At 36.2% G+C, this 6,899-nt stretch overlaps 1 protein-coding gene across 5 annotated transcripts in view; it reads left to right on the top strand.

The window, feature by feature from the left end:
- The first annotated feature begins 2,728 nt into the window (after positions 1 to 2,728).
- LOC104825021 (CBS domain-containing protein CBSCBSPB5-like) overlaps positions 2,729 to 6,899 on the top strand; it is a 4,716-nt gene continuing 545 nt past the window's right edge. Inside the window, exons 1-14 of one of the 5 annotated variants that reach the window (XM_010557253.1) lie at positions 2,729 to 2,843; positions 3,172 to 3,323; positions 4,190 to 4,370; positions 4,472 to 4,604; positions 4,710 to 4,880; positions 4,999 to 5,077; positions 5,189 to 5,302; positions 5,417 to 5,483; positions 5,643 to 5,748; positions 5,844 to 5,902; positions 6,140 to 6,249; positions 6,337 to 6,455; positions 6,540 to 6,625; positions 6,711 to 6,800. In XM_010557253.1, the coding sequence (XP_010555555.1) occupies positions 3,181 to 3,323; positions 4,190 to 4,370; positions 4,472 to 4,604; positions 4,710 to 4,880; positions 4,999 to 5,077; positions 5,189 to 5,302; positions 5,417 to 5,483; positions 5,643 to 5,748; positions 5,844 to 5,902; positions 6,140 to 6,249; positions 6,337 to 6,455; positions 6,540 to 6,625; positions 6,711 to 6,800 (1,458 nt within the window). In that variant the 5' untranslated portion in view covers positions 2,729 to 2,843; positions 3,172 to 3,180. The other 4 variants (XM_010557251.1, XM_010557249.1, XM_010557250.1 and 1 more) reach the window with 4 other exon arrangements.

The following is a 6,899-nucleotide window of genomic DNA, read 5'->3' as shown; positions in this document are numbered from 1 at the left end:
TTTTTTGGTACGATTCGATTCGGAACGGTACCGAGTTTTTTATACGATTCGAATTTTCCGACACGATTCGATTCGGAAACGATATCCAGTTTTTCGGTACGATTCGATTCGGAACGGTACCGAGTTTTTTTATACGGTTCGAATTTTCCGGCATAATTCAATTCAGAAATGACACCGAGTTTTTCGATATGATTCGATTCGGAAACAAAACCAATTTTTTTGGTTCGATTCAGAACGGTATCGAGTTTTTATACGATTCAAATTTTTCGGCACGATTTGATGCGATTTGATTCGAAAACGATACCAAATATTTCGATTTAATTCGTATATATATATATATATATCTATATATGTTAATTTTTATATATCTAAATATAACAATTTTAATTAGTTAAAAGATAGAGTTTAATTTTAACTAAATATATAATGATGAATTTAATAGGTTAACCATTTAATCCATGAGTTTAATGGGTCAAAACCCATTTAACCCATTTTAAAAAATTAACCAAATGGGCTAACCCGTTTGGGTTTATAAGTGGGTCGGGTTGAGTCGACCCGTATAACCCGACCCATTTTGACATCCCTACGTCCACATAAACGTACCACGTCCCCACAATAAAATCGTGCAAAATATATATATATATATATATATATATATATATTTGAATTTAAACCACTTCCTTTCTTGTAACCTTTTCTCTAATAATTGGACGGTACAGGAGTTCCGTACCAACAATTTAAACAATTTTTTTAAAAAATTATTTTGCTTTACAAAAAAACTATGAGACGGCAAACAATTCCTTCGTTAGTTCGTTTTCGGATATGTAGAGGTTATGTTTCGATTCCATCACTATCGTGTTTAGATTTTTTTTTGTAGTTTCAGAAAAAAAAACTATGCATATTCATTTTTAATATAAATATTAGTTTTGTAAATAAATTTTCGTTTTAATTTGTTTATTATTCTAATATGAAGATTTGTCCTCTCGAAACCTCACCGATCAACTCTCCGATTCACTCGTTCGTGCGCAAGAACAAGAAAGAAGAGGAGACACCGGAGTTACGAGTTCGGTACCGAGCTCTAACGCTCGGTACCTACGTCTCGGGAAGAGGGAACCGCTATTTGCTAGGTACAACCGCCGGAAAAACCGATCTACCTCGGCACCGACACACGACGGACGAAAGATGGCCACCGCAAGAGAGAGAGAACGAAGAGAGAAGAAGCAAGCACAAGTCTAAATAATCCCGAAACCCTAATTGGTCTCATAACCCTGACCATACAAATGACTAAAACGCCCCTCTGTCCATCGAAAGCTTCTAACTCGCCTAGAGGCTTCGGCACCCTCTCCTTCGTCTAGAGTATTTGCTGAAGATCCAACAATGTGGAATAATTTGATCTGAAAATATGATATCTAATTGATTTTTTAAATAAAATTGATAAATATTAATTATTTGATTTAAATATATAATGTTATTTATTTATAATCCAATATCTCAAAATAATGAGTTCGGTAAACACAATTAATTACGTAACTAAAAACTGATTTCAGATTAAGTGGTCGAAAGTCAGTGAAACTCCTTATTAAAAAAACTAATAAGAAATAATATAAAGATTTTTTTAATCTAGATTCGTATATCTATTTGGAAAGGGATATTTATATAGATTTCTCCAATCGTGTAAAAGATGTAATTAGACTACCGATACCGTGAATTTTAGGATTATAAAAAAAAAATCTAAAAAAAACACTGAACTTTTAAATTTTGACAAAAATACTGAACTTTTTATTTTATCGAATAAGCATCGAACTTTTTAAGTTTAACAAAATAAACACTTAACTTTTATACAGTTGTCCAAATAAACAAAATGACTGACGTGACATAATAAGATACAAACACGTCAGACTATTTTACTTAGTTTTTTTGGATAATCGAAAAAAGTTCATGTATTTTTTTGGATCACTAATAAAGTTCAGTTTTTTTATAAACGCAGAAAAATTTATTTATTTTTTAGATCATTTAAAAAATTCAGTGTTTTTTTAGTTTGTTTAAAAAGTTTAATGTTTATTTAAAAAAATAAAATTCGGTATTTTTTTTTATCAAAATTGAAAATTTCAGTGTTTTTTCTGGGATTTTCTCAAAAAAAAAAAATTATTTATAGTTTGAAACATTTTCAAAAGAGCAATTATTGTTTTGATATGGAATAGATAATGGGTTCATAATCATAAATCACTAAGCCTACAAAAAGTGACAAACAAGCCTATTGAGTCCGAGGCCCAGATATTTAAAAGGTCCATAAGATTTGAATCATTCACACGGAATAAAATTTGAAGAGGAAGATCACCGTGGATCCAAAAACATTCTCAATACCGATAAATTCGAATTATTTATTTTAAATTATACTAAAATCTTACTATTTTCCTCACTGAAAATACGTACCTCTATAGATTTATTTTGTGGATGTCTTTTTTTTTTGGTTAGGATAAGTGTTGAATATATTTCTTCAATTAAGAATTACATTAAAAAAAGTTTCAGTTAAAAAAATCTGAGATTCGAGTGAACTTATTATAATGGCCGGTAAAAAGTAAAAACAACAAGAGCACTCTCCCGGGAAAGCAGGGGCATATACGTAATTTCACTTGATTCCGTTGGCACATGAGAAAAGTTCCACGGCCGAATTGACAACGATTTTTCATTTTTCGTCATATTTCGTATTTCCATTTTAATTCTTCCGCTCTCTCTCTCTCTCTCTCTCTCTCTCTCTCTCTCTCTCTCTCTCTCTCGTTAGACTTTTGTTTTTTTGTCTCACGAATCGATCTCTACGGCACAATTCCGGTAACATCCGTGAGGTTAGCTTCTCTGTTCATCTTCAACAGTTTCGTATTTTGTTTGGATCGCTTGCAAGTTCCGATTCTCTGGGCTCTGGTTTCCTCTGTAAATCGAAAGATACGTGTACGAAGAAAGCAACTATTTTGGTGGTTTTGATTGTAATTTCGCTTTCTCTGTCGAAATCTCTCGGAATTGCTGATCCCTCGTTGTTCATTCTCGTGTTGGAATTTCTCCCCGTTCGATCAGAATCTCTTCCTGTTCTACAGGTTTTGTCACATTCTGATACGTGAATTCCTGATTTGGGTATGATTATCTGACGATCTCTCAGAATTTTTGAAGCTTCATTAGGCTTTGAAGATGGCTAATCAAGGTGGTTCGTCGAGGAAAAGCCTCTCGTTCTCCGGAAACTCGTTCCAGGGGAGGAAGAAAGCTTCCGAAAATGAGGGCGGAAGCTCCGACCTTCCTTCTCGGAGATCCCTCACGCCTTCTCGTTCCTCCATGTAACTATCCCTTTCTTATAATTCATCTTCAGCACATCATTCGCCCCAACCCATTTTATTAGCCACAATAGGTTCCATCATTTTGAAAATGTTGTGTAGGGGTTAAGGTAATATTGATCCTTAGTTTTTCTTCTATTGCACGGTAGGCAATGTCTTCATACTGGGTTCGAGATACATTCTCGCAAGGATAGAATTTTGGAAATTTTAGGCGTTTGGCAACTGTTCCATTCAATCTTAACTTTCAATTACAGACTAGTCTGGTCATTTTTTGTCGTTGATTCACTTTCGCTTGGCTTTCTAGATATTTTGCAGTAATTTTCCAGGATACCCGGTTCTTTAGGGTAGTTAAAGATGTTCAAGCAGGGGAAAGTTAATTTGATGATACTTCCTTTTCTTGTCTCGATAACCCTTTTTCCTTTGGTAAAACCAACTTTTGGGATGATTCGTAAACAAAGTTGGCTCTGAATGTGCAATTTGTGAACATTTTTATTCTGATCCTTTTCAACTTTTGATCGCCGCTTGAGTAATGACTATAATAAGTTCTCGTTTGTCAACATGTTCAAATTGATTAGCCATATACAAAGGCTGTTCCCGGGCCGGAGGTTTACCTAGTCAGCGCGTCAGTGCGCCCGAAGGGTAGCAGCTAGGGATACTCCGTTATCAAAAAAAAAAAAATGTTCAAATTGATTAGATGCATGAAGAGTGAAGCCTAGAGTCGAATTGTTCAAGTTCTCATGAAAGTTTCACACATTTGAACTACATATATGTGCTATCTCTTGCTATTTATTAGGATTTTGACACCCAAACAGAAATTTTTGCTGGTGAAGTTATGGTACCATGTATTTTCTACCTGTGTATTGGTGCAGGAGTTTGACCGGCGAGAGGAGCGGAGAAAGGACAGTAAAAAGATTGCGGCTTTCAAAAGCCCTTACGGTACCTGATAGCACGACTCTCCATGAGGCTTGTCGAAGGATGGCTGCACGTCGAGTTGATGCATTGTTGTTGACTGACTCTAACGCTTTACTTTGTGGAATCCTTACAGACAGGGTACAAGTTTCATTATCAACTCTCTCATTGTGTTTGTTTGTTTCTTCTTCTTGTTTGTTTAAACTAGCTGCCGTGTATTTATGCTTCTCTCTTGGTTGAAGGACATAGCAACAAGAGTGATTGCAAGGGAACTTAATCGTGAAGAAACTCCTGTATCTAAAGTTATGACCAAGAACCCTGTCTTTGTTCTTTCTGACACTATTGCTGTGGAAGCTCTGCAAAAGATGGTGCAAGGTCTGTAACACTAAGAAACAGATTTCTTCTCTGCTCTTTCGTATTTCTAGTTTACCGTTCAACTTTATCTATCTTCCTTGTTTGATCCGGCAAGTTCATCTACAGGAAAGTTTAGACATTTGCCAGTTGTAGAGAATGGGGAAGTTATTGCCCTGCTAGATATAGCAAAATGTTTATATGATGCCATCGCTCGGATGGAACGAGCGGCTGAGAAAGGAAAGGCCATAGCTGCTGCTGTGGAAGGGGTAGAGAAGAACTGGGGAACATCTGCCTCTGGTATGTTGCAAAACTGGGATTAAGCATTTACATTTTATTCTCCAGCAATTTCGTACAACTCTTTTATTACATAATATTTGCTCGCATGTTGTCTGATGACTTTTGGCTGAATATGCAGGCCCTAGTACTTTTATTGAGACACTTAGGGAGCAAATATTCAGACCTTCGCTTTCCACAATAATTCCGGAGAATTCAAAGTAGGTAATACCTTCTTTGAATCTATATCATATTACAAATTGCTTTGTTGGGTTCATTTCTCTTGAATGTAATACACAACTCAATTAGCTAACGTCGAACTGATCTTCCAGGGTTTTAAAGGTTGGATTAGATGAGACGGTGTTAGCAGTAACAAAGAAGATGGTTGAGTTTCAGCTGAGTTCAGCTGTGGTGATGACTGGCAACAAATTACAAGGGATTCTGACGTGAGTCTCACATCTGTCACTCTTTAGCCCTGCTTTTAGATAATTTTCTCTAAATTCTCTACCAAATTCATATTCAAACTTTCCAAGTAAGCTTTCGTGATTTTTAACTATTAGATCGAAGGATATTTTGATGCGGATTATAGCCCAAAATCTTCCTCCAGACTCGACAACTGTGGAGAAGGTATGGCTGAAAGCTTTCTAAAAACATCTGCATCTGCTGCTTAAGATGTGATTATTCTTGAAGGTTCAGCAATTTCTGTATTTCACCTGTTTCTGGAGACTGGAATCTGTATTTATTTTCGTTTCTCGTGTCTGTGTGTTTCCTTGAGTTCTTCTTTAGGTCATGACGTCAAACCCGGAATCCGTGACAGTTGACACATCCATTGTTGATGCTTTACATATCATGCATGATGGGAAATTTTTGCATCTTCCTGTAGTAGATAAAGGTACTGCAGAGAAGTCTCTGGATTGACCAATTTAAATACTCCGGTGCACTGTTGCTTCAGTATACACCAGTTAACATTTTATCAATTTCTTGCAGATGGAGATGTCATTGCCGTTATCGATGTAATTCATATCACTCAGGCTGCTGTTACTACGGTAAGATTTCTTTTTCTTTCTTTCAAATGAATAGAAAGCTCATTTCACCGTCATAATTGGACTAGATGTGTTCTTGTCTTATTTCAGAAGTAACAGTAAGATAAACAATTACGCTATGTGCTCATAAGTCATAACTGATGAACGAAGTCTGAAGATAGAACAATTCTAGAACATAAATAATCTTCTTCCTTCATTTCTGCCTGAGGATATTTTGGTGAATTAATTCCCTTTAACCAGGCTGGGAGTATGGCTGGAATTAGTAACGAGACAGCAAACTCAATGATGCAAAAGTTTTGGGATTCTGCCATGGCCTTACCTCCTAATGACGATGAAGATGAGTCGAGGAGGTTTTTCTCATTTCCTTTCTTGGGTCATTTAGTTTCAACCTGATACCTTTTTTATGAAGTTCAGTTTGGTTATTCACATTGTTGCAGTGAAGAGGGATCCATGAAATTATCTTCAGAGATAGATGCGGGAAAATCGTTTTCCTATTCCAAGACATTCACTTTCAAGATCCAGGACAAGAAAGGCAGGATGCATAGATTTATGTGCGGTATGGTAGTCGTTATACTTTGAAATATAGCATCATATGTCGAATGATCGACGCAACACTCATAAACCCCTTCTGTAATTGCAGAAACACAGAGCTTAACGAATCTTATAACAGCGATCCTTCAGAGAATGGGGGATGACATTGATCCCGACCGCTTGCCTCAGATCATGGTACGTAGAAAGAAGAGGAAGAAAAGCATTCCGTAACTAAGAAACGCGAAATATTTTAATGCTAACTGGCACAAAAAATGTGTAGTATGAAGATGAAGACCACGACCAAGTAATGTTGGCATCGGATAGTGATCTCTCAGCTGCTGTGGAGCATGCGAAAGCAATTGGTTGGAAGGTACACTTGACACTCGCTTAATGTCAACTAATATAAACGATTAGGCTTAAACCGATTGCATAACATGTGTTAAAACAACCGCCATCTCGGGGCATTCCT

This window comes from Tarenaya hassleriana, unplaced genomic scaffold, assembly GCF_000463585.1.
Source record: "Tarenaya hassleriana unplaced genomic scaffold, ASM46358v1 Cleome42, whole genome shotgun sequence".
Lineage (NCBI taxonomy): Eukaryota > Viridiplantae > Streptophyta > Magnoliopsida > Brassicales > Cleomaceae > Tarenaya > Tarenaya hassleriana.
The sequence above is the reverse complement of the archived record's forward strand: the minus strand, read 5'-3'. Positions and strand labels throughout refer to the sequence as shown.